The 27,654-nt window shown below is 35.1% G+C and overlaps 2 protein-coding genes across 5 annotated transcripts; both read left to right on the forward strand.

Annotated features, from left to right (window-relative positions):
• Positions 1–714: 714 nt before the first annotated feature.
• LOC125870413 (uncharacterized) lies at positions 715–6,504 on the forward strand. 4 transcript variants are annotated; one of them, XM_049550845.1, is made up of 6 exons: positions 715–839; positions 1,103–1,170; positions 4,919–4,990; positions 5,510–5,676; positions 5,756–5,867; positions 6,039–6,504. In XM_049550845.1, the coding sequence occupies exons 2-6, from the start codon at positions 1,135–1,137 to the stop codon at positions 6,264–6,266; spliced, it is 615 nt and encodes a 204-aa protein (XP_049406802.1). In that variant the 5' UTR covers positions 715–839; positions 1,103–1,134; the 3' UTR covers positions 6,267–6,504. The 4 variants fall into 4 exon arrangements, with proteins under 4 accessions (XP_049406802.1, XP_049406803.1, XP_049406805.1 ...); XM_049550846.1 differs by having other exon boundaries at positions 734–785; XM_049550848.1 differs by lacking the exon at positions 1,103–1,170 and adding an exon at positions 3,659–3,730 and having other exon boundaries at positions 775–839; positions 4,923–4,990.
• Positions 6,505–7,298: 794 nt separating this feature from the next.
• Positions 7,299–27,176, forward strand: LOC125870370 (protein NO VEIN-like). Its single transcript, XM_049550787.1, has 13 exons — positions 7,299–7,874; positions 8,427–8,764; positions 9,982–10,636; positions 12,747–12,845; positions 13,574–13,745; positions 14,415–16,159; positions 16,873–17,085; positions 19,070–21,316; positions 22,199–22,308; positions 22,996–23,395; positions 23,644–23,961; positions 24,985–25,242; positions 25,741–27,176. The coding sequence occupies exons 1-13, from the start codon at positions 7,326–7,328 to the stop codon at positions 26,776–26,778; spliced, it is 8,142 nt and encodes a 2,713-aa protein (XP_049406744.1). The 5' UTR covers positions 7,299–7,325; the 3' UTR covers positions 26,779–27,176.
• The last annotated feature ends 478 nt before the right edge of the window (positions 27,177–27,654 follow it).

Here is a 27,654-nt window from a genome sequence, read left to right on the forward strand (position 1 = left end):
TAAAATGGCAAAAATAATTATATTTTCTTGATATGATCAAAGTAATAAATAAAAGAAATATATATAGTTTAAACATAGTTGACAAATAAAATTAATCAGAAGAGGTAATAAAGTAATTTCAACAACAAATAAGAAGAGACAAAATTTTACACATAAATCGCATTCGACGAATGCGTTTTATGTCTTTCATTCTCTGCAGAATCAATGATGAGTAAAAATGGAAAAAATAATTATCTTTTCATGATATGATAAAGTAATAAATAAAAGAAATATATATAGTTGAAAAATAGTTGACAAATATAATTAAACGAAAGGGGTAATAAAATAAGTTCAACAACAAACAAGAAGAGACTGAATTTTACACGTAAATCGCATTCAACGAATGCGTTTTATTCCTTTCATTCTCTGTTCAGTCAATGATGAGTATAAAATGGAAAAAATAATTATCTTTTCTTGATATGCTAAAAGTAATAAATAAAAGAAATATATATAGTTTAAAAATAATCGACAAATAAAATTAAATGGAAGTGGTAATAAAGTAATTTCAACAACAAATAAGAAGAGATTAAATTTTACACATAAATTGCATTCGACGAATATATTTTATGTCTTTCATTCTCTGTTCAATCAATGTGCTGAGTATATAATGGAAATTTTTTAAAATTCAGTGACTAAAATTCAAACATTCAATTTGGGCTCATAACTTATAATCGGCCCATACTAAAAAGAAACAGAGGCCCAAATATTCTTCTTCCCTCTCTCTCATCGAAGCTCTTTCTCCCCAGGTACTCCATAACCTTCTTTTTTCAGTTAAACCCTAGCTAACCCTCAGCTATAAGGTGAATTATTTTTTCCTCCATTTTCTTTGAATTGTTGTAAAAATTGTATTTTTCGGACCCTTTTCTACGTTTCCAGTTTTTTTTTTTTTTTTTTTTTGTGAAGAGTATGAACATTTGATCCTTATGAATACTTTTTTTTTTTTTCAGATTGTCTTCATAGTATGTTATTTTTGTTTATTTTTTTATAGTTGAAGAATTTTAGATATGAGAAGTTGTGAAATGTGATCTTCTTTTTGACAATGTGAAATTGGGTTGTTTTGTAGTGTGAAAAGAGGAACTGATTATTGGAGTGAAGATGGTGATGGGTCAGCCATTTAGTGGCAACATGAAGGCAAGCTCTTTTTTTTTCACTTTATTGTTCTATAGAGCTTTGATTATGTAGTAGGTTTCAGTATTGCAGTTGTTAATAGACTGTTTGTATTATAAAGTTTTAGAGATATTTGTNGATATAATAAAAGTAATAAATAAAAGAAATAAATATGTTTTAAAAATAGCTGACAAATAAAATTAAACGGAAAGGGTAATAAAGTAATTTCAACAACAAATAAGAAGAGACAAAATTTACACATAAATTGCATTCGGCAAATACGTTTTATTCCTTTCTTTCTCAGCTCAATCAATGTTGAGTATAAAATGAAAATGGTAATTATGTTTTCTTGATATAATAAAAGTAATAAATATATTTTAAAAATAGTCGACAAATAAAATTAAACAGAAGGGGTAATGAAGTAATTTCAACAACAAATAAGAAGAGATTAAATTTTAAGCATAAATCGAATTCGGATAATGCTTTTTATGACTTTCTTTCTCAGCTTAATCAGTGTTGAGTATATGATGAAAAAAATAATTATATTTTATTGATATAATAAAATTAGTAAATAAAAGAAATAATTATATATTTTAAAAATAGCCGACAAATAAAACTAAACGAGAGGGGTAATAAAGTAATTTCAACAACAAATAAGAAAAGACAAAATTTTACACATAAATCGCATTCCGAGAATGCGTTTTATGCCTTTCTTTCTCAACTCAATTAATGTTGGATATAAAATGAAAAAATATTTATATTTTCGTGATATGATAAAAGTAATAAATATAATTTAAAAATAGTCGACAAATAAAATTAAACGGAACGGGTAATAAAGTAATTTCAACAACAAATAAGAAGAGATTGAATTTTACACATAAATCGCATTCGACGAATGCGTTTTATGTCTTTCATTCTCTGCTTAGTCAATGATGAGTATAAAATGGAACAAATAATTTTTTTTTCTTGATATGATAAAAGTAATAAATAAAAGAAATATATATAGTTTAAAAATAGTCGACAAATAAAATTAAACGGAAGGGGTAATAAAGTAATTTCAACAACAAATAAGAAGAGACTGAATTTTACACATAAATCACATGCGACAAATGCATTTTATGCCTTTCATTCTTTGTTCAATTAATGTTGGATATAAAATGAAAAAATAATTATATTTTCGTGATATGATAAAAGTAATAAATAAAAGAAATAAATATAATTTAAAAATAGTTGACAAATAAAATTAAACGGAATGGTAATAAAGTAATTTCAGCAACAAATAAGAAGAGACTCAATTTTACACATAAATCGCATTCGACGAATGCGTTTTATGCCTTTCATACTTTGCTTAATCAATGATGAGTATAAAATGGAAAAAATAATTATCTTTTTATATGATAAAAGTAATAAATACAAGAAATATATATAGTTTAAAAATAGTCGACAAATAAAATTAAACGGAAAGGGGTAATAAAGCAATATCAACAACAAATAAGAAGAGACTCAATTTTACACATAAATCGCATTCGACGAATGCGTTTTATGCCTTTCATACTCTGCTCAATCAATGATGAGTATAAAATGGAAAAAAAAATTATCTTTTCTTGATATGATAAAAGTAATAAATACAAGAAATATATATAGTTTAAAAATAGTTGACAAATAAAATTAAACGAAAAGGGATAATAAAGCAATATCAACAACAAATAAGAAGAGACTGGATTTTACACATAAATCGCATTCGATGAATGAGTTTTATGCCTTTCATTCTCTGCTCAATCAATGTTGAGTATAAAATGTAAAAAATAATCATCTATTCCTGATATGAAAAAGTAATAAATATATTTTAAAAATAGTCGATAAATAAAATTAATCGGAAGGTGTAATAAAGTAATTTCAAAAACAAATAAGAAGAGACTGAATTTTACACATAAAAATCACATTCGGCGAATACGTTTTATGTCGTTCTTTCTTAGTTCATTAATGTTGAGTACAAAATGAAAAAAATAAATTTTAGAACTCAGTAATTTAAAAGTGCTAAAATTCTGAAATTTTCACATATAAAACAGTGGGCTTTGTTGAAGCCCAAAAATTCAATTTGGGCTCATTAACTCATAATCGGCCCATAACAAAAAGAAACAGAGGCCCAAACATTCTTCTTCCCTCTCTCTCATCGAAGCTCTTTCTCCCCAGGTACTCCATAACCTTCTTTTTTCAGTTAAACCCTAGCTAACCCTCAGCTATAAGGTGAATTATTTTTTCCTCCATTTTCTTTGAATTGTTGTAAAAATTGTATTTTTCGGACCCTTTTCTACGTTTCCAGTTTTTTTTTTTTTTTTTTTTTTTGTGAAGAGTATGAACATTTGATCCTTATGAATACTTTTTTTTTTTTTCAGATTGTCTTCATAGTATGTTATTTTTGTTTATTTTTTTATAGTTGAAGAATTTTAGATATGAGAAGTTGTGAAATGTGATCTTCTTTTTGACAATGTGAAATTGGGTTGTTTTGTAGTGTGAAAAGAGGAACTGATTATTGGAGTGAAGATGGTGATGGGTCAGCCATTTAGTGGCAACATGAAGGCAAGTTCCTTTTTTTCACTTTATTGTTCTATAGAGCTTTGATTATGTAGTAGGTTTCAGTATTGCAGTTGTTAATAGACTGTTTGTATTATAAAGTTTTAGAGATATTTGTGCATTTACAAAATGTATGGACTATGGGAAACAGCTTATCTACCTCCCAAAGTAGGGGTAAGATTTGTGTATGCTCTACCCTTGCCAACCCCACTTGTGGGATTACATTGGGTATGTATGTTGTTGTTGTATGGACTAAGATCAAGCGAAGATACCATTTTTATCTGCTAAAATTAGGTTAAAAATACTATCTTTTACTTGTTGAATCTATTCATGCGGTAGTACTTCCATTTTTTCCTTCCTTTTTGGTTGAAGCTGTTTCGGGACTGGCTTGATGAAAACTAAAGGAAACGAAAAAGAAAAGGTTTTTGGGTTCTGTTGAGATGTACTGTTTTGGTATGCTCCTCGATCGTGATAAGCTGCCTATTATCTTTAGTGATTGTTTCTTACATATTACACCAAAAAGTTTGCATTTGACATAAATGTAGTATCTTAAGATTTCAAATTTACATAAAGTTACTTGAAGCTCTACCTTTGTCTAGTTGGGGCAGGGGTGGGATGGGAGGGTAAGATTATTTCCTCAAGACTATGAAACTAAGAACATACCTCTGAAAGAAACTGTCTAATTTCCGGATAACCAAAAACTTAACCTTATTATTTCAAATGATGAAGTCGATGATGTGAAAGCCAGCTCAGTCTATACCTAACCACACTTTGAGGTAAAGAAATAATTTCTGAGTTTGGTCAGTGACAGTCAAGGAAATTGTACCTAGGATAACTTTGTTTAGGCTGACTATCCCTCAGAGACTTGCATAATTTGATTAATTTGGGAAGTGTTATTATAAGATGCTTGAAAAGTTTACATTCCTTTTGCCACCTTGCAAAAGAGGTTGAAGATTTGGGGGGGGGGGGTGATTGCTGTTTGACATTTTATTCGCTGTGCTTTCAAAACTTTGTGAAGCTCCCAACATAAATGATAGATGAAAGGCACATGGCTCATATGCTCTGTAACTTTTGGACCATTTAATATTAAGAAGTTTCATTTCATGTCATGATTTATTTTCCTTTTGGCCCGTTCTACTATTTAAGATATTTGCTTCTGCTTCATGACTGATAAAAATTTATTTTTTTGATGTTGCAGAAAGCTCTTGCTGGCATAAAACGTATCAATTTGGAAGGTCTGAGATGGAGAGTGTTTGATGCCAAAGGCCAGGTTGGAATGCCCTTGACTTTTGTAATTATCCAATTAAAAAAAAAAGAAAGGAAAACAAATATCTCAGTGAAAAAAGTTAGTTAGACACTGATAAGGAATGGCATGCAAATTTCTATTTCCTTTTCCTTTCCTTTTGACTTGTGCGTTCCTCTATTCTGGGACGTGAATGTGTTATTACCTTATTGGGGATTTATGATGGAGTTCAAGGATGAGTGTATATAAAATGTCATAAGTTGAATACTCATATTTCTGATAATGAAGTTCCACGGTTTGTACTTACTCCGAAAAAAAAAGAAGTTCCAAGGCTTGTCATACTGCTCTACATTACTATACTAGTTGTCGATTGAGAATCATTCTTATTCCTTTTCTTTACATATGATCAATCTTCCTCCATTCAATATCTAGCAATGAGATGATATTGAACAGCGGTCTTTGCTCGAAAATTACACATGGTATATTTCTTGAAAATCAATGTAGACCTGTTTTCTAGCTAATAATAGCATACTTCCTGTTATATAGGTCCTGGGAAGGCTAGCATCGCAGATATCAACTGTGATTCAAGGAAAAGATAAACCAACATACGCACCTCACCGTGAAGAAGGTGATATGTGCATTGTGCTCAATGCAAAGGACATTTGCGTCACTGGGAGAAAACTCACGGATAAGTTCTATCGATGGCACACTGGGTAAGTGTAACTGAATATAGCTTACAAGCATAACGTGCAGGACTCTTTGTAATTTTTTTTTTCTTGAACGACTTTATAGTTACATAGGCCACCTCAAGGAGAGGAGTCTGAAAGACCAGATGGCTAAGGATCCAACAGAAGTTATTCGCAAAGCTGTCCTGCGAATGCTGCCAAGAAATAAGTTGCGTGATGTAAGTAATTTGCTTTGTATATCTTTTTATGTCCTCCTTTTTTCCTTGTAGCAACCGTGATGTTAAAATTAAACAATTCATCTGTGAAGTTTACAAATTTTCTTGTTTAGCAGTAAGTTAACTTATGTCAATTGTTTGTCTTGACAGCAATATTTTTTCTTGGTTGTATAGGATAGAGACCGGAAATTGAGGATTTTTACCAATGATGAGCACCCTTTTGCTGACAGACCTCTAGAGCCGTATGTGATGCCTCCTAGACAAGTTCGTGAACTGCGCCCTCGTACAAGGCGAGCCATGATTCGAGCTGAAAAGAAAGCTGAACAACAGCAACAAGGTACAAACAATACAAGTAAAAGAAAAAAGAACAAGGATGTGGAAGAAGAAGCAGTGAGCACATGAAACACAGAAATTTCGAGTTCAGGCTCTATTTTCCAGCCATAACGCGCTCTTGGCGTGGCTACCAAGATGATTGAAAATTTCCTAGTACCATATTATGAGCTTGGAATTTGTTTACATGTATTTGTCTTTCACTTCTCTCTGATGTTATATTTGACTGGAGATGAACCAGGATAGATGATACACTTGAGCATTATTATTGCCATATGATGCACCAATAATCTCTTCTTTCTAAGCTCTAGTTAGTATGTTATTTCATATATAACTACTATAGTTAGTAAAGAATGTTTAAACTAATTATATGTATCCAATATTGACAATTCTAGTTTCTTTAGTCAAGCAAAGCCTTTCTTATTAACTTGCACAACATTAGCAGTTGTTACTGTTTGCATATTTTTCATCTGATGTCTGGTACCTAATATGGGCTTGGCTAATTCGGACTTACCGGAAAGTCCTACTTTGGGAGTAAGCGCCCCATTGAAGACTATAGGTTGTTAATATTGTTTTATTTATATGAATAATTGGTCGTGTTGGATGATTGATGGGTAATACAAAACTAATTATTTAGACGTTAGAAGTTTTACTATTCTATCTTGAGTGACATGTTCAATTGTGATTGATTAATGAAGAGAATTGCTTATACTTTTTTGTTGAATATTTTTCTATGTGTTAGATGCTAGCATGATATAATTGAGATATTTATTGAAAAATTAAAGTCATAATTTTTTATTAAACGAGTATATGTAAGTTGAAAACGTATTACAAAATATCAAAACTTAACTTTAAAAGATTGAATTATATCAAATTAATTTGATATGATAAACGTAATTACCGAATCGAAATTTTCGTACCACGCCACCCCTACTAATAACACAAAATTAGAAAATAATAATAATCACATAAACGTTAAATTAAATCGAAAGGAATTATCTTAGTGATGAAAATAAAACCAAAAATAATAAAACTGAAACCTCCTTTTTTTGGCGGGTATATATTAACAGTCGAAACCCTTAAACCCTTTGTTAAACCCTTCCATTGAGAATTTCCCCAACAACTCTAATAATGTACGGACAGCCACCGCGCAACGGCGGCGGAGGTGGCGGCTGGCGTATCCCTCCTCCACAGTCACAACCGCAGCAACAGACACCATATCTAGGGTTTCAAAATCCTAACTTTGTTCCTTACCCCTTCTTTCCCAATCCCAATTTTCCGATTCAAAACCCTAATTTCGTGAATTTTCCCTTCCAACAATTTCAGCAGCCTCCTCATCAACAGAGTTTTCAATTTCAGCAACCTCCTCCTCAACAAAGTTTTCCAAGGGGTAATAACCAGGTTGATGGAGCTGCAGTTAACGTTGTTGAACGTGAAAATGTGCAACAAAATCCTATTTTTCAAGTTCAGCAGCAACCTTCCAACAAGGAGGGTGTTGAGAGAATTGATAAAGCTGTAATTAAGGCTCGTAAAGACATTATAGAGGCAGGTAAAAATGTGTCAGCTTGGGAAGTTTCACAAGCTGCTTTGGTTATACTTAATGCTGATACTTGGGATTCTTTGGGTTTCAAAGTGCAAGAAGTTCCCTCCCTGCAAAGTCTCATTGTTACCGAAGGGAAGGTACGTTCTTTTGTATATTTATGTATAGATTTTGTAAATTGAGCTTTTCATTACTTAAGAAACTTGAATTGTTTTTGCACTATTGTTAGTAGTTTTTATGGAGGTGGTTAGAATGCAGTCCTTTTGCTCAACTTAGTCATTCGCTTATGTGGCACTTAAACTTGGAACTTATTTTAATTTGTTATCTTTATTATTTTTGGTTTTGGAGGCGAGCCACTATTCATTGGTTCCATCTCAACTTTTAGATGCACTTGTTTAGCCTTTTGTATTTTTTGATGTGCCATTTCACCCATCGAGCAGCTTTCTATTTCCAACCCCCTTATTTTAAACGGGGGTACATTATTTTCAAGCTGAAGGGAGGAGGTTAGTAAATCCTTCCTCACAAAGAAATGTGAAAGTGGAGCTAAGCTTTGATGGTGATCAACCTTAAGTATCATTTTTTGTACTTTGTTGGATAGTTTTTTGTGAATATTTATAGGTGTAAGGTTTTTGTTCCAAGCAAAGATATTTTGTGGAATGCTAATTGTTTATATCCCCATCTCTGTTTCTTAGATTAATGCTTTCATTCACTGCTTTGTGGGTGTTCAAAGTATTACCACATTGTGTGATTTGGAAGTAGCAATATGCAAGAATGAGAGGGTTGAGCTGTTTGAAGATCTGGAATTGGGTCCGCTGGTGAAACATCCTCTTATTATCCATTATTTTTCTATCAGTCTTGATGTTTCAGAAATTTTCAGAATAACGAGCAAGGAGATAATGTTCTTCCTTTCTGAGTTCATGGATGCTGATAAAAGTAGAAAAGTAAAATTAGATGAATTTTTGAACTTCATCACCGAGAAGAAATCTGCTGGAACCAGAGAGAATCTTTGTGTGCGGATTCAGAACTTGAGGTATGTGTCATATTTTAATCATCTAAGATTTTTTTATGCTCAATTAAATATTGTAGAATTGCTTCAAGATGGAAACTTATTATTGTTATAATTTTTAGGTAACCTAATGTGAAGGTTAGTTTATACCATACATGGTGTCTAGCTATGTAAAAAACTCACTGAACAAAAATTTAGAGCTACAATTGTTGTATTTTGTGTGCAACTGGCGTGGTGGGTAAATGTCACTACTTAAACTAGGGTCCATGACCATCAGTGTAGCCACACTATCTCTTATGTGGGTTCTGTGGAGGGAGAGGTAACTGATAGCATTTGAAGGAGTTGAGGATGATACTCTATATGCGAGGAGTAGCCTCTTGTATCTATTTCTTTTTGGTGCATCCATGAGGTCCTTACTTGTATAGATGAGTGGGCGACTTGTTATAGAAAACTATATTTTGGTGTAGGTTTCTCTACATTTCTGGTATACGTGATTTCCCCAACATTAATAAAAATGTTTACCTTATTAAAAAAGGGGTCCATGACCATTACTTGGTAGATTGATGTTACCGAGCATACCATCTTGTCTCAGCTAATGTAACTCATAGTTATCAACATACTTCATAACCAGTTCTTGTACATGGTTAACAAGACGCAAGTGTAGTACAAATATGTATCTACATAGCATTCATAATTCTTAATACATTCTCAGTCATGACTAGCCATGAAGTACATAGAGCAAGCTCTACAACAATATTGAAACTCTTAAAAAATGAGTAGAACTTGAAACTATTGGCCCTGATGAGAAAGATTTGGGGCTTACCCTAGAATGTACCTCTGATAGTAAAATCAATTGGTAGGAGCTGTGACATTGGAAAGAAAGATGGAAATGGTTGATCGACACAACAAGTGTTAATTATATCCATAATCTTAAGGGTCAATTCTGTTGATAGACATGTATAAGTGCTGAAAATAATTTAATAAATAAGCATTTACATGCTTGAGTAGAAGTGTTGAAACTGATAATAAGCACATTTTCTGTCAAAACCACTTAAATGACCTTAAAATTGAAAATAATTTAATAAATAAGCATTTACATGAGAAGTCATGCTTCTTCTACAGCTACTGCTTGCTGATTTGGGACATTTAATAGATGAAATGGCTGTCACATTTTTTGTTCTCTTTTCAGTTGAATCTGAATAGATCATATTTCCTCATGGGCTCTTCCCTTTGCATTTCAGGATGTATGTTACTTTAATCCATGAAGCAAAGCAGTTCGAAATGAGCACTGTTAACAAATATATCAATGTGGTGAAAAAAAAATCCAGTAAAAATACCAAGAATCGCCCTCTCCTATCTTCAGAGAAGAAGCAGTTAGATGAGCATTTCAATGCCATGTGTGAGCGTATCAAATCATTTTCTTCAGCTAAGAAGGAGTTTTGTGGTACACACATAAGGTTTCAATCAAGTTCAGAAAGTGAGAGCAGTGATGATGATCAGGATGGAAGTGCTGCATGCAGCCCAGCTGGAAACATTATTTCGGACATACCCACCACCTGTCCGTACCCATCAGCATCTGAAGAAATGACGCGGCTGGGTTTGAAAGCCGAAGATGACTTTGGCCTACTGACTGCTAGTGGCAGTGATAGATACAGTAAGGATATTCGGCAATCCAAGAGTAAAAGAAAACATGATGATGTTCATAGTTCCATGGCTTTACCCAAAAAAGCACTCAAACGAGATGTGATTACTCACAGTAATAAAAAGGGATCAAAACTTTCTCAGACGTGGAAAGATGAATCCGATGGTTCAAATGATTTTTCAAATGGTGACGATTCAATCAAAAGTTTCGTTAACACTTGGAAGGAAGCATGTCGGACAAACAACGTAGATGAGGTATCATTTATGCAATTGCTTCTTACGGAGCAGAGAATTCTTGTCATACATCTCTTTGAAATGATATTGTCTCCAAATAACTTGTGTACTTTTATTAACAACAAAAATAAACTAACTGGTCTACTTTTTATACTCAATTGCTGTTAAAATTTGTCCACTTTCGTGACAAGAAAAATTATTCAAAAATCAAAACTTACACAAATATGTACTACTAAAGTGGTGTTAGGGTGTTCACTTTTATACCTAAAAGAAAGTTAAGTCACTTTTTCTATGCATTTGGACCTACTTCCATTTAAGCACTAACAACTTCAACTCTATCTACTGATCCGGCACTTTCTTAGTGCTGTAGGGCTATTTACTGAGCAAAAATAGATCCTGTTGTAAACTTGTGGGGATCGTTGACAACGATTGCTCATTCTACATCAATTATAGTTACTTCTTTACACCAAAAAGTAAACAGAAGTGTATAGCTGTACTTGATTTTCTATAGGAAGTTGGCTTTGTCACTAAGTGCAAGAAGGGATTGTGTTCCGGTATTTTTCCTGCCCTTTGGTCATTCCTTTCTTTTGTCAGCACCTGAGAAAATGAGAGATATCTATTGACATTGCCCAATGAAGTCCCCACCATGTTAATAAACAGCTGCATTAGCATACAATGTGGATTAACATCCCACCATCTCTTATCAACTACCTTTTTCTTTTGAACAGGCAACAGCTTTGTATTATAAACCAGTACTTACGTAGTACTGAAAATCCTCATTATAAAAGAAACTTAGAAAGTAAGAAAACTAAGAAGCTAGAAAATACATTCCTAACATAAGTGAAGGACTTCTAGGATTGATTCTGCATCTACAAGAAAACTCTTTGTACATCAAAAACAAAATAGCAAAATATAATCTGACTAGATCTTTTGTAGAGTGCTATATCTATCCTCAAAACATCAGAAGTTTCTTTCTTTCTAGATAATCCACCATATGCAAGCTGGAATGATCCTCCCATAGGTTCTATTCCTTGTCCCAATCCCAGCTTCCTCCCAACTAGAAAGAGTGTCAACAATCTTGCTAGGCATTGTCCACGATATGCCTCCGAAATTGATAAAAATCTTCCATAGCTAATAAGTAATTTTGCAGTGTAAAAACAGAATTCCTATGTCTCAGCTGCATCCCTACACTAGCAACAGTTTGAAACTAGAGTACTACATCTCTTTCTCAGGTTTTCATTTGTCAGTACAACCTCCTTAATTTTCAGATTTGTTTCCTTGGCCAGTTAGAGATCTGTTGAGCAGTCATGTTCATGATCTTATAGCCTGAGCTCACTTTGTATCGAGCCTTATTGTGCCCAGTCCACCACAAGCAGTCCCCCCATCTTTCGGTCCTTGGAATGTTTCCAGATGCTTACAAAGTTCAACTAGCCTAGGTATTTCCCAATCGTTCAACAGTCTTCTAAAAATCAACTTCCAACCTTAAGGAGACACAAAAATATATGATTTCTTCCAATCTGTCTTGGTGGACTTAATTACTTGGTACATGTTGTTGTTGGGAGATAGCAGGTTTTATGTGGAATTATTCGAGGTGTGCGCTAGCTGGTTTGGATTCCACAGTTGTCAAAAGACGATCCTTTGAAAGGATTACACTCTCTCACAACTCCAACAAAAATCATGGCTGTAAAATGCTATTGATTTTACATTTTTCTTAAATCAGTCAATTTTGCATTTGAATTTTTCTAAAGGAGTACCAAATGTGACCAGACAAATACTAAGGACTTGCTTGGAGTAGGCTTAAGTTAAACTATTGATTCTTTATGTAATTAATCAATCAGGTTGGGCTGGGGATCACATCTGATGCTTTGCATTAATGAACAGATGGCTGTTGTATTGGGCGAAAAATGGATGTTGCATTCATAGTTTTATATGATTTGGAGTGATAATAAATATATATTTGACTTAGTTATTTTCACATTAACTTTATTTCTTTGCCTGCTTCTCTTACTATATTCTCAAATGATCAGCTAGTGCCTTTTTCCTATTTTTGGTATTTGGCCAAGCTTCAGGTGTTGACAGTCCACCATTGTAAATGGATTCTGATCTTCAGTCAAATTTCTTTCTATTTCAGGTGTTTCAGAGGATGCTTCAGTTCTACAAGGCAAGGAAGAAAAATAAAGTGACAAACTTGTTTTCATCATATCCGTTTTGTGGGTTGCTTCAAGTTGCTGTAAGTTCACTGATCATTTTGAGAAGTATTAATTAGCCAAAGGAGACCTTGGGGAATTGTGCTTCACACTCATGGTTGACATGCTTTTCTTCTGTTTTAAGCATACTTATTTTATATCAAGGATCTTTTTAATACTCCTTTTTCGAGTAAAGGATCTCTTTAATGCTCTTTTATGATATGCATTTGTTTAGTCACCTTTTTTTTACCTGTTTGTATTTTTTGGTGCATCTGGTTAGAGAGAAATAAGAAATTTTTTGATGGGGAATTAACTTTTTTAGGTCTTTTGAAGGCAAGGTGTATTGCCAATTTGTTTAGTTGGTCCAATTTGTATCATGTTATTAATGTAGAACATCTGTTGGACTTTATTAGCTAACCAGTTCCGGCTTAGATATTTCTTGTACAGTCAGCCAATCATTTTTTTTTGGAACTGAGAGTCGGCCAGTCATTTTTTGTAAGCTCAAATGCCATATCTTGTAATTCTTGTGCCTTGTTGATGCCTTTTGTCAATATCACTTCATTAAATAGAAAGTAAAGTAAGAATATGTTCATGCTTCTTTCATATGCATAATGCAAGTGTGTGATTGATCTTCTTCAAGATTTTTTTTAGATTCCATGTCCAGCAAATTTATTGTGGGATTACACTGGGTATGGTGGTGTTGTTGTTGTCTAGCAAACTTCATTTCTTTTAAATATTCCAGTGTACTTTTTTGAGTGTAATAAGTTTGCAGGTTGCATCTATTAAACGTGGAATGTGGGACAGTTTGTATGATAAGTTCCAAACATTTCAAAACTGCGGAGTGACCAACAGAGGCGCTGAAAATTGTGCTGATTCCATATGCATCGAGGTTGAATCACCTGAAAGGGATGCTACCAATCTTTTCGAGAAGGTGTGCGAAAGTGGTGAGTTGTACACCTCAGAGATTTTTACAATTTATTTAGTTTTCATTTCATATATAACTCACATATGCCATTAACCAGCCAATATTTGAAAATATAGAAGGAAATAGAAGTCTGAGGTGCTCGACATCTATAAATGGTTAGCCTGCTTCAGTTGGCTGCAGATTAACAGATTTATGTAGGATAATGCATTGTTCTCCTTGATTGAGAGAATGTTGGCATCTCCTTATGTGGTCCTAGCCCTAGGTAATCCTCACCTTATGCGCTAGCTCTTGAAACTGATAAAAAATGATCGATTTTCTCAAGGTGGTAACTGGGCAAACAAGAGGTCTTGGGATCAAATTTCTCAATCACTCGGAAAAACAAAAAATATTTTCACGTGTTCAGCCATGTAAAAGAATCTAGCCGACATGTGAGTGGTCATGCTGTCACGTAAATAAAATTAAATAACTAATGGTATACTCTCTTGAATAATTTAAGCTTTTAGATGAGAACAAGACTGTTTTTACTACTATCTCTCCTAAAAGAAGTTTTCAACTTTTCATACTGCTAATTGCAACTCTTTTCCTGATCACATGTAGTCTCTAAGCTGTGTTTTTTCACAATTATGCTTTTTGGTTTCCCTTTTACACTTCTCCACTAAAGCGCTTGCCCTTTTGTTTGTTTACATAGGCGTCACTGTTGAGGACATACTTGGTAAAATTATTATGTATTTTGAGGGTGATGATAATGCCATGTCCACTGCAAGTTCATTCCATGAGAAGTTTTTCTTCCTCTTGAATAAGTTTTGCAAGCTTGAATCTTGGTTGACAACGCAGTTCACCGTGAAGAAATTTGAGTCACTTGGTTATGGGGATATCTGGCATTTCCTGGAGAAAAATATGCATCTGTTTAGTTGTACTTTACCAAGGTGCTTAACAGATGACATACACGAGAAGCCTCCTTTAGAACCACCTTCAATGCTTGATTATCAGTTTGACCTGTTGTTATCACAGGCTTCACAATGCTTATGGGATAGTGAAAAAGTAGACAAGCGAAGGATTTCGGAATTACTACTGAGACAATTCCCTTTAGTCTGTTTAAATGTAGCTGGAAATGACTTAATGATAGATATAGAGAATTTTATGAAGGCAAAGAAAGGCAATATGACTTTAAAATCTGTCGTATTCTCTGAAACATTGCTCAAGGATTCTGCAATAGGTAAGCATAAAGAATCTATATTAAAGGAAACAGGTTCGGAAGATGATGTAGGACATAGTGATTGGATACTGATGTCCAAAGATGCCATGAAGGTCTTGGTCAGTGCTCCAATGTTGATAGATCTGAAATTGTGGTCACATTGGGACTTGATCTTTGCTCCTTCTCTTGGTTCTCTTGTGCATTGGCTGTTGAAAGATGTCAAAACCGAAGAGTTATTGTGCTTGGTAACCACGTGTGGGAAGGTTGTCCGTGTTGATCATTCAGCCACTGTTGAGTCTTTTGGAAATGTACTTCTGCAAGGAAGTCCTTTTGATACGGCTGTCAAATTGGTATCTCTGTTGGTCTTGTATGGTGGTGAAAAAAATGTTCCCAATGCACTCTTAAAATGCCATGCACGTCAGTCATTTGAAGTTTTAATTAAAAATTTTGAGGAGATGAAATCACATGACATTCAAGATTCCCTCAAGCATGCCACATCTCTATGCAGACAGCTCATACATGATGAAACTACATCGACTATGAACAAGAAATTACTGAGGAGGGATAGGGTTGGTAAAATCACGCCTTTGACTTCGAGGTTTATTCTCGACTGTCTGGGTTATCTGCCTGTTGAGTTTTGGCATTTTGCTGCAGATATCTTGCTTGCAGGGGTGCAACCTTTTGTTAAAGATGCTCCTTTAGCTATCATAGGTGAATGTGAACGGATAGAGCAGCGTCTTATGCTTCATCGAGTTGGAATGTGTCTGGGCATAGTGGAATGGGTTGAAGATAAACACAAATTGAGTGCCTGTTCTGCCACAAACTTGTTAATGTCTTCTGGATCATCATGCTTGAAAGTCGCTGAGCTTGATTTCAGCATAGACTCAACCTTTATGGAAGAAGTATCAAGCAAATCTACCTTGTCTGCAAACGAGATTAGCCTCTCCCAAGATCCAATGCGGAAAAATGAAAATCGAGATACCAGTTACTCTGCAGGTGATATATCTTATGTTCCTCTTGATAATTCGGCTGATAGTGCCAGACAGCACTCATATGAGCTTGAGAGTTCCGCTACCAGAGTTGTTGAATCTATTCAGCAAGATGAATTCGGTCTGCAGCCTGATCTTCCACTAGTTGAAAATGCAATATTGAATAAGCAACATGCTCGCTTGGGGAGAGCACTCCATTGTCTTTCGCAGGAGTTATATTCTCAGGATTCACATTTTATTCTAGAGCTGGTTGGTATACTTATATTCTAAAGATTCACATTTTATGCTTAATGGTCTTATCTGTTTAGTATTTACCTTATCTTTGCCCAATTCATTCATATCTGGCTAATTCTAGTTAAGTACCATTCAATGTGGTATATAAGGTTTTAGGACATTCTATGCCTCTTGTATGTTTTTTGATGAAGCATGCTATGCCTCTAGCATGTAATCAAAGGTGTATCAAAGCAGACAACAGCGCTTTTAGCTGATGGAGGAACTGTGAACATGATGCAACCTTTGTAGCCTAAGCTTCTAGCTGCTCTATATTTTTTACAATATCAACCAAGGAACTCAAGGCAACATTCTATGCCTTTACCTTGTATGCTCTTAGTGCAGTAGAATCTGGGAAGGTTCTTTTTAGATGGAAGGAATGATTTATATGCATATATCTGCAACTTTTAGTGGTGCTTGTTAGTAATTGGAGTTAATTTTCCTGAGAGCTTGAATTCCCCAGAATGAGTAGACTGCTTTAGTTCTTTCTCAAAAAAAGAAAGAAAGAGTAGACTGCTTTAGATTGCAATGAGTTCAAATTTGTGGTTATGTGTTTTTTTATCACTGGAATTTCTTCTAACAGGAACTGTATAACTTTGTTTCTGCTGTAGAATTTTATTAGATAGAGTGCTTTGTGCCTCTGTTGAAAGGATGCAACTGATTGCTCTCTTTACAATTGTACATTGATTCAGGTTCAGAATGCTGATGATAATATCTACCCTGAGGATATCGAACCCACTTTGACTTTCATTCTTCAGGATAAAGGCATTATAGTTCTAAACAATGAATGTGGCTTTTCTGCTGATAACATCAGAGCACTCTGTGATGTTGGAAACTCTACTAAGAAAGGACACAATACTGGATATATTGGGAAGAAGGGCATCGGTTTCAAATCTGTATTTCGGGTAATACACACAAACATGTCTGCTAAATATTAGGTGGTACTTTGTATAAATTAAATGAGCTAAATGAATTTGGAAGAAAGTGAGTCACCTAGGTTATGTGACTATATGAGATGCCGAGAGGACTATGTAGCCACTAAAACTGTGCCTATTATAATTTTGAACAAGGGTGGCTAACACTTACTAGGTATCTAAGTACACAAATCCAACATATTTATTGTCTAGCTCTGAAGAACACGTCATAGGACATGGATGGTTGGAATTTGGACAATCTCTTTTTCTTTAAAATCCCGTGGGGAAGTTGCTCGTGGTTCGAAATTTGCTAGATAATGGACTTGCCCCGCTACCCTCCTCCACTTAAATACCAAGCTTTTGTCTGGGGCAGTATGAGAACGTGTGATGTGCGCCTAACCCACCCATCATAAGTTGCGCTCTTACCAATAGAACAGAGCCCTCAGGGCTTGGACAATGCCCATTACTTTCTGGGGACTTGGACAGGCCACTTTAGAAGTGCTTTAGTTCTCCATATCATTTTCCATCGCCACCGATCTTCTTCTTTAACCCCTTGTCTGTGAACGCTTGGTACTTGTTTTAACAGAAACTTCCCATCTCTCTCACCGTTCCCCAAATTCTCAATCAAAAAGTTCACTCATTCCAGCGTCTCAATTGTAAAAATTCCTTCTGAATTGTAAGTTCCACTACCTATTAATTATGCAGTCTGCAAATGTACAATTTTATCTGCAACGCGATTATGCACTTTTGGGAAATGCTCTTTCAGTGCAGTATTCTCCAACCATTTGTCTGACCACATTCTAATCTTTTCCCTGGTAATGGATCACTTCTCAACATTCTTGGCCAGAAGAGGAAAGAGAGAAGATGACAGGAGCTACTTGGCTTCTCCTTGTATTTCCTGCTATCAACTATAGTTGAATTTAAAATGAGACACTTCTAATCCGAGCTTGGAAAGCAAGCATTAATAAGAGTATACATTTGCTAATAATATCATAGAATCAACACTGCCTTTCCACACCAAACTGCTAAAAAATTCTTCTTTTTGCTTATACCTATTCAAAAAAATGGAGGTGATCTAGTAAACACGTAATCATAAACAACTCATGCTCATGTATAAACAACTCCATATATCGTGGCTATTAGCTTAGAACCAGTACAAGCTGCTGCAATGCGTGCTCATAAACCCTTTTCTCTTCTCCTGTTTAATCATCTCGAAAGCATGAACATTTGCATTCATGAGTGTATTTCATATGCTTCGCACAAGAACTGCACCAAATCTTTCATAGAAGGGGCAGCACAAAGTAAATCCATAAAATTTCTTTCTTCTAGGGGGCACTAGCTGATCATAATCATAATAACTATTACAGCAACTCGACACATCAAGATGTAAATCTAAGGAACTTACTATTGCATGATTTGCAATGTTCTCTTCATACCAAACCAAAGGAAAGTTAGTACCAGGTAGAGCCTCTTTTGTGCGTGTCACTTCAGTTCTCTGTTGGTATCTTGAGTCTTTTGTAGGTGTTATAGGATCCTTATGATACTAAGGAATAAGAGATCTTTTTATAGTCCACATTGTAATTAAGTTTTGACTGCATACCATTGTGCAGCTTTTTGATATACTACAGTTGTTACTTTCTCATAAAACATAAAGAAGAGGTATAGTTTTGTCTCGCTGTTCAAAGTGCTCACAAGTTAGGGGAATTAATAGTCTGCTGGTACTTTTGAATGTACTTTTTGTTATTATTATTACTTTCCGAATAACAGAGTCAATACCGTCTATAGTGTGGTATTTTATGTAGTATGTTATCAACTCTTGATGGAGTTCAATCCTTGCAGTATTTTCACTTTCCAAGCCTTGCTTCAGTTCCTGTGAAGGGTCTGAACTGAGTCCACTGATGGACATCGACTTGCATGTCCCTTAATTTCAGAATCTTTCTTTGGCTGACTTTTTTTTTTTTTTTTTTTTTTACAGGTCACTGATGCCCCAGAAATTCATTCCAATGGCTTCCATATTAAGTTTGATATAACTAGTGGCCAGATAGGTTTTGTTTTGCCTACTATTGTTCCTCCTTGTGACATTGACTTCTATACCAGATTGGCCTCTTCAGGTTCTGATTGCAATTATTGGAATACATGCATAGTACTTCCCTTTAGATCAAACCTCTTGGAAAGGTCCGGCGAAGAGAACATTATGTCAATGTTTGCTGATCTTCATCCATCTTTATTGCTTTTTCTTCATCGACTTCACTGTATTAAATTTCGAAATATGGTTAGCGATTCCATTGTTGTTATGAGGAAAGAAGTTGTGGGAAATGGTATCATTAAGATTTCTTGTGGAGAGGAGAAATTGACTTGTCTTGTGGTATCCCAGAAATTACAGCCTGGCACTATTCGTCCTGATACCCCAACAACAGAAATTTCCATAGCGTTTACGTTGCAGGAAACACTTGATGAAAGCTACAATCCGCACCTGGACCAACAACCTGTTTTTGCATTCCTTCCTTTGAGAAAGTACGGCCTGAAGTTTATACTTCAGGGTGATTTTGTACTCCCTTCATCTAGGGAAGAAGTTGATGGGGATAGTCCTTGGAACCAGTGGTTGTTGTCAGAGTTCCCTAGCTTGTTTGTTAGTGCAGCAAGGTCATTTTGTGATCTGCCGTGTTTTAAGGATAGTCCAGCAAAAGCTGTTTCAGCTTATATGAGCTTTGTTCCCCTTGTAGGGGAGGTTCATGGCTTCTTTTCAAGTCTTCCTTGGATGATTCTTTCTAAATTACGCACGTCAAACTGCTTGATAATAGAAGGTATGGAAAATGAATGGGTTCCTCCGTGCAAAGTCTTGAGAAATTGGACCCAAGAGGCTCGTAACCTTTTACCTGATAGCTTACTTCGCAAGCATCTTGGTATTGGTTTCTTGCATAAAGATATAGTTCTACCAGATTTATTAGCCAGAGCTCTAGGAATTGAGGAATATGGACTCAAAGTTCTACTTCAGGTTATAACTTCTTTATGCTCTTCAGACGATGGTCTGAAGTCAATGGGTTTGGAATGGTTGTGTGCGTGGTTAAGCGCCGTTTATACTATGTTGTCAAATGGGAATGACTCAGCAGATTTTGGGATTGAATCGCATCTCATGAAGGACCTCAAGAATATTCCATTTATTCCCCTTTCAGATGGTAAATATGGATCACTGAATGAAGGGACAATTTGGTTACATATTGATTCAACGGGAACTGCAACGAATGATGAGTATGCCCTAGAAACTTTCTCAATATTGTATTCTACTCTTCGAACTGTGAGTCCTGCACTACTTTCTGCGGCTGCCACTTTTGGCACATCATGCTCTGAATCATCAACAGTTGATAATGTTACCAGGATGCTGTACAGAGTTGGTGTTCAACGTTTATCGGCACATCAAATAGTAAAAACGCATGTTCTACCATTTATCTGCAGAGATCAAAATGGACTAGGACATAGAGAAACAATGACAGAGTATTTTGCGTTCTTGATGTTCCACTTACAGTCAAGTTGCCCTGATTGTCAATCTGAGAGGGACCAAATTATCAGAGAAGTGCGTGACAAAGCTTTTATATTAACAAATCATGGTTGCAAATGTCCCATGGAGTTTCCTATCCATTTCGGCAAAGAATTCCAAAATCCCATTGATATGAATAAATTACTCCATGCATTAGATTTTGAGTGGCATGAGATTGAGGATATTTATTTAAAGCATCCAATCAACAAATTGTTATCTGAAGCTGTGTTAAAGTGGAGAAAGTTTTTCCAGGAAATTGGGATCACTGATTTTGTACGAGTTCTTCAGATTGAGAAAAGTAGTTCTGATGTGTGCTCTGTTCGCATTAATGCAACATTGGATAAAGATGTTATTTCTAGAGGAATTGCAAAAGATTGGGTGTCCGAAGAGTTTGTCGAGTTGCTGTCATGCTTATCTTCAACGCGTGACAAGGAAAAAAGCAAGTACCTCTTGGAGGTGCTTGATAGTTTGTGGGATGATAATTTTAGTGATAAGGTTACTGGCTTCTATTTCACTTCCACTGGAGAAAGAAAATCGTTTGATTCTTCATTCACCAGAATCCTCCGTGATGTTCAATGGCTAGCATCGAGTATGGATAATGAGCTTCATTTTCCGAGGGAGTTATTCCATGATTGTGAGGCTGTGCGCTCAATTTTCGGTGACAATGCTCCTTATGCCATTCCAAAGGTTTGTCTGTTCTTAACGAAGTTTGATATAGAGATATTGATCAAACACCTTTGTGGTTTTTTGGTGTAACTCCCTCCCCTTCCCCTAACAGGGAAAGATCCAAAAAGAGAATGAAAAGTTTGACTTTGTGCATGTTTTTGCAGATGTTAAGATAGTCTAAAACACAGGTGTTTACTCTTGGGTGTTAATTGAAGTAATTGCTTAACCTGGTAGTTTCATGTTTTATGAACATCTCTATGAAGAGTTTTGACCTATTAATTTGGCTTGTCAATGATTGTATGTACAAGAATCTACTGTCAAAGTGTAACCTGTATTAAAAATATAACGTGACAAATTTTTTGACAACCATTCTGGTAGTGAACTAGCTCTTCTTATTTATGCAGTATTTTGTTGTGGTAGGGAATTGACTAAGTGGTCTGCTCAAATCTAAACTGGTTTCCTTATTTATATATTTTTAGTTAGTTTGGCTGAGGAGTTTTCACTATGTTTGCCTTCTCATATGGTTTAAATTTTCCCAAGAACTGTAAATTTTAGAAGCCAATGTGGGTTGATTTGACTTTCAGGACAAGCTAGAATTTATTCTGCTTGTAATTTGTCCATTTATGTTGAGTCTTGTTCTTGAATAAGTCGGCATATGCTTGTTGAAAAAAACCTTTTCTTCTTTGTTGGTGCATTCTTTTTCTTTCGATTAGCATTTGTAACCATTTTTATTATTTTTATTTATTCTCTATGAATTTGTGGTGGTAGCTTCATTATATTATTTAGCTTCTTTCTGGTATAGGGAAGTAGCAGGACTTATTTTTAGTTAGCTCATTTTAGCTTGAATTATTGGAGTTCCTTTATGACTGTTCTTTAAGAGCTAATGCTTCTGTTTTGAAACAGGTGAGAAGCGAAAAGTTGTTAACAGCTCTTGGTCTGAAAACACAAGTTACAGTTGATGACACTTTAGCAATTCTTAAAGTTTGGAGAGCTAAAGTGACTTTGAGTACTAGGTAATTAATCTTCCTTCTGCAAATGTGTGAAACCTGCTAGATGCTTAATTTTCTCATTTGTCTGAAGAAAAATATGGTTAAATGGTTCCAGCATTTCTTTTCTGGTGGATAGTATTAGGAATTAGTTAAAGCTAGAAGAGACCATGTTTGCATCAATTGGTCTCCTGTATTTACATACTGAAGTTGAAGCTGTCTATAAATGTTTGTCAATGTTCATATTGTATAATATATTTTGTTTTCGGACTCAACAACAACAACAACATACCTAGTGTAATTCCACTAGTGGGGCTAGGAACGATAGGGTGTGTGACGTTACCCCTACCTTTGTTTAGGCCTCATTAATGAAGTTTCGTTTACTTGATCAAAACAATATATTTTGTTTAGGACATCAACCACCAAAGCCATTACAATGGTTGCTTTGCTAGAGTAATGTTTATGCCTTTCCCCATCATTGACTGGTTGTAATAATTAGTTTTCTGAGTTCATTAAAAATGGACTGTGGATTCTTTTAGATATAAACTGAAACAAAGATCAAACATCGTTAATTGTCAGGTACTGTCTAGCCTTTAACATATTCCCTTGGATAAAAAGCAGAACTTTTATAGGTGTTGGACTTCTTTCATTGTGAGCTCCTCTATTACATCATTCTGAAGTTTCTCGTGCTCATCCGTTGCTCTACTTTTTCAGTTTGTCACAAATGTCAAAGTTCTACACTTTCATCTGGAGTGGGATGAATACTTCAGAAAGGAAACTTGTGGAAGAGTTATGCAATGGACCTTTTGTGTTTGTCCCTTGTAAACTGGTTGCTTCACATGAAGCTGTTGTACCTGGTGTTTTTTTGTCATCTAAAGAAGTCTTTTGGCATGATTCAACTGGTTCGGTCGACCTCCTGAAGATGGTCTGCCCGGAGTTTGACTCACATTCAGTTCAGCACACCTTCACTAAAATGTTATGTAGTGTGTATCCAACCCTTCATGACTTCTTTGTGAAAGAATGTGGAGTGGATGAACACCCTCATTTTCATGGATACCTTCAAATATTGCTGCAGTTGTCAGCTGCTGTTTTACCTTCACAAGGAGCTAAGAATGTAAGCTATCTTTATGCTAAAGTACTTCTATTGTAATCTATGTTGCTCAGACGCTTCAAAAATGCGGACGGGTGCATGCTAGATCTCCAAAAGTAGTGCATTTTGGAGGATCCGACATGGGTCTGGCAACATTTTTGAAGTGTCCAAGCAACAGAGACTGTACTTGTTGATGAATGATTTGATGATGATGAAACAATGTTTGATGAATACTTTAGCTTAAGAATGAATTTGATGCTTTCTTCATTTAGGTATTCCATATATTTCTCAAGTGGATTGACGAGCTAAATTTAGGATCCTTGAGATCTGAAGATATTAGTTTCTTGAAGGAAGGTCTTTTGACGAAGGATTATCTGGTGCTTGCAACTGCAGAAGATAAATGGGTATCTCTGCACCCATCATTTGGGCTCATCTGTTGGTGCGATGATGATAAGTTGAGGAAGGAATTCCAGTATTTTGATAATATTAAGTTTCTCTACTTTGGGCAACTCAATGATGAGGAAAAGGAGATTCTCCAAACAAAATTTCCAATGTTCATGGACAAATTGAATATTCCTTCTATATCAAAGGTAAGCCAAGTTACACTGCTCTCCCTTTTCTTTTGTGTCCACATGCATATAGGAAAAACACTTACCGTTTCTGAAAGAGGCGGTCTAAGATGCCAACTAGGCCCTCCTATATCTAAGAGTCAGGCTGCTCTAGTGTTCATCGTGTGTGGTTACGCTTCTGATGTACTCTCTCCCAACTAGCTTGTCCGGCTTGCTACTCCCTCTATTTCGATTTAATGTGATGGTTTTTCTATGTTGGGTCATTCCAATATATGTGACATCATTCCACCAATGGAGTGCATTGTTTGTATATTTGTGGAGGGGTCTACTGAAAATTGATGTGATTTCAGAGTTACTTAGCATATGGTTGATAAATTAAACAAACTAGTTTCAGTAAAATCCTCTCAGAACTAACATATTAATCATACTTCTTCCTTTTCTTTCTAGAGGAGATGATTTTATTGAAGTCGGTGTGATATCTCAGAAGTAATCTAGCACACGATGGAATAATTAAAGCAAAACTAATTTAGGACTTACAGAGTATTTAAGTATCAGTCTTCTGTAGTCAACCTAAGATCCATCAAAATAATCAACACAGTTGTCTTTGCTTATATGGAATCTGAATTATCCTTTATCCCACATTGAGTACGCTACTATACTCTTTTGAGCTTCCTTTGTCCCACATTGACTATAATAATTCAATTTTGTATTATTCCAGATGATGTCCACTTTTAAACAATTCTTTACTTTCTTAATATCCTACCAAAGAAAGTTGATTTTTTTGAAAAGTTAATATTCTCTCAAAAAAAAACTTTATCAAGACATTTTTTGTTTGTATAGGATATAGGATGGGTCTGACGATGCTTCTAGATCTTTCTTTTCTTTTCTTTCCATCAATATTCATTACCTGCCTGTCCAAAAAAAAAAAAACCTTGACTTCACCTTAACACTCCTGCCTACTCAGATGAAGACACTTATTATGACAGACTTAGAGCAACATGACTCTCAGATCAATTTAAGACATTTAATGTTTGATTTTTGCAGGTTGTAATGCGTGAAGCAATATATGATGGTCCAACAGACTCTAGCTTGGTAGCTTCAATGATTAACTGGGTTCTACCATATGCTCAACGTTATATATATAACGTTCATCCAGAAAAGTATTTGCAGCTCAGCCAGTCTGGATTTCAGAACCTGAGATGTCTACAGATTGTCGTTGTTGAAAAGTTGTTCTACAGGAATGTTATAAGAAGTTCCCACATAGCATCGAAGAAACAGTTTGAATGCAGTTGTCTGCTAGAGGTATTCTAATCACGACATCATCTATGGGTTTTTATATCCATTATTATATTACATAGTTACATACATGAGATGTTTCTGGAAAAGCTGTATGTTATTTGAATCTTCTTCAACTGTTTATGAAAAAAGGATATCTAATCTAATGGACTGGTTGAAATGTATTAAATGTAAGACCTCTTCCTATGTAGACCAAGACTAACACTTCTACATAGCATTATACAATTGTTGAGTTATGACTCCTTTATGTTATTTTGCTTGTTCTTCCTTTCAATTCCAGATTTTTTGTCTGAATCATAAATTTATAAAACATGCCTGGTAGATCTCTTCATTTTTCTTCTCTTTTCCCAGTCTGGTTCATGGAGATCTAACATTATTAATGTGTATAACACTTAATTTTCGGATATGTCTACCTCTAACTGCCCAAATGTTTATTTGTGTAATTTTATTCCTTGTTAAAACGTAAAACAATGTATAGATAATTTATTTTTTCATTCTGTACAGGGAAACATCTTGTATGCCACTCAAGAATCAGATTCTCACTCAATATTCATGGAGATTTCTCGTTTGTTATCTTCTGGAACTCCCGACTTGCATTTGGCGAACTTTCTTCATATGATCACAACTATGGCGGAATCAGGTTCCAATGAGGAGCAAACTGAATTTTTCATTTTGAATAGCCAGAAAATGCCCAAGCTTCCTGAAGGTGAATCTGTTTGGTCTCTCGCAAATGTTCCATTGTCAACAGATAGTGAGACAGGGGTGATGAGTTCTTCCAGAACAATTGATGAGAAAAACCCTGAGAAAATCAAGAAGAGACCGGGAATCAGCTCAAGCTGGCCACCTACTGACTGGAAAACTGCTCCTGGTTTTCATCGATCTAGTGTGTGCATCTCGAAAGGAAAGGCAGTCTGTGGCATCCAATCGGAAAAGAATACTATGGAAGAAAGTGTAATGAAAACATGGGCGCTGGCTGCAACTGAGATGACGTGTGTTGAGAATATGGACAACTATCCAGAATCAGCTGCAGTTGTACTAGGTTCACAAGATGTTGATCATGTACCTGGTACCATGATGGAGGCATTTGATTTTCCTCATGCCATGACTGCACCACATGACCTGAGTAATAGCTCTTCTGATGTGACAGAAAGAGATCAACTGCATACAGCCACAAATGGCAAAAGTGACGTTATGATTGAAACTGGCAGACTTGGAGAACATTTTGCTTTCAAATATTTCTTGGAGAAATTCGGTGAGCCTTTTGTGAAATGGGTCAATGAAACCAATGAAACAGGGCTTCCTTATGACCTTGTTGTGGGAGATGATGAATACATAGAAATAAAGACAACTAGATCATCAACAAAGGATTGGTTCCATATTACCTCAAGGGAATGGCAGTTTGCAGTTGAGAAAGGTGAATCTTTTAGCATTGCCCATGTTTTCTTATCGTCCAATAATACAGGAGTCGTGACAGTATACAAAAATCCATTCAGACTCTATCGACTTGGTAAACTACGGTTAGCTCTCCTAATATCCAAGTGATGAAACTTTATAAGATGTACATAAGGTTGATATACTAGATTCTTCGTTACTTCATACAATCTGGACTAAAGTTTTAACATACGATAGAATATAGTATCTGCTGAGCAGCACGTCGTTTTCAAAGTGCTGCATTTGAGAATTCATACTACATATTTATCTTACATTGTTGGAGAAGCTTGAACTGGATTGCAGTTTTGCCTCCAGACAGACACCTTTGATTTCTGCTAAGCTACTTCTGTGTATACTGTAAGTCTCATTTTAGCAATGACATCAATTATGTGTACAACGATGTTTATTTATTTTCTTTTATTTATCATTTATTCAAGCAAAATTTGTATACTATACTAGATGGCCAATGGCGAACACATATTTATGGAAAAGAGTTGGATTTGCCCCAATGTTCGTTATGCTGTTTTGATATATTTGTTCTTGTCATTCAATTTTCCGATTATATTACTCTTACTCTGTGAAAATCTTATGTCTCACCTTTATTTTCCTATGTGGCGTCTACATGTTCTATGTTCGTCTTTTTAAAATGAGGTTAATTAGAGTTGCACATGTCTATTTTAATTGAATGTTAGTGAGGATGAAGATGGTAAGATAAAAAGTTTTATGAAGTAAAAATATGTCATTTTATTAATTACAAATTAAGAAGAAAATTAGGACACATGAAGTAACAATTGAAAGAGACCAAGGATCGTAACTAATTTGTTTCTTGCGTCAAATATCTTAGGAAAGACAAATTATAAACAATTATCGTCTATGTTGGGTCAATTGTCTCGACTCTTAGATTTCGAAGTTGAAACTTGATAATTTTAATTTTTGGAATTTAAAGTTATATTTGAACGTGCATTATATTTGGACAGAAAAGTGAAG

The sequence above is a fragment of the Solanum stenotomum genome, chromosome 7, assembly GCF_019186545.1.
Source record: "Solanum stenotomum isolate F172 chromosome 7, ASM1918654v1, whole genome shotgun sequence".
Lineage (NCBI taxonomy): Eukaryota > Viridiplantae > Streptophyta > Magnoliopsida > Solanales > Solanaceae > Solanum > Solanum stenotomum.